Raw genomic sequence first — 348 nt, forward strand, 5'->3', positions numbered from 1 at the left:
GGGCCCCCCCACGTCCATCTCCTCGCCCCAATCCGAAACGCGCTGGTGCCCCCCTAAGGGGGAAAAGGGGCTGGGGGGGGCGCTTGACCCCCCCTCCGCAGCCGAAATTTGGGGGGGGGCTTCATCCTCGCTTGATGATGCTGAGCCTTCATCTTCCTCCTCCTCCTCCTCCTCGCTGACGTCTTCCCATTGGTCCTCATCCTCCTCCGGGTTTTGGGGGGCCGGGGGGGTCACGCTTGGTGCCTCCTCCACCTGTCAGGGGTTTAGGGGGGGGTTAAATGGGTCCAAAAATGCCCTCCTCCTAAAAAATTTCCATGATTTACCCCTTGGCTGTCGCTTTGCGGCTCC

The 348-nt window shown here is 62.4% G+C and overlaps 1 protein-coding gene across 1 annotated transcript; it reads right to left on the reverse strand.

Moving 5' to 3' along the window:
- Window positions 1-102: 102 nt before the first annotated feature.
- On the reverse strand, window positions 103-252 carry LOC104544075 (parathymosin-like; the record flags this gene model as incomplete). Its single annotated transcript, XM_010188826.1, has 1 exon — window positions 103-252. A coding segment is annotated over one exon (150 nt), but the record flags the coding sequence as incomplete, so codon positions are not given.
- Between the last annotated feature and the right edge of the window lie 96 nt (window positions 253-348).

This window comes from Mesitornis unicolor, unplaced genomic scaffold, assembly GCF_000695765.1.
Source record: "Mesitornis unicolor isolate BGI_N332 unplaced genomic scaffold, ASM69576v1 scaffold28797, whole genome shotgun sequence".
Lineage (NCBI taxonomy): Eukaryota > Metazoa > Chordata > Aves > Mesitornithiformes > Mesitornithidae > Mesitornis > Mesitornis unicolor.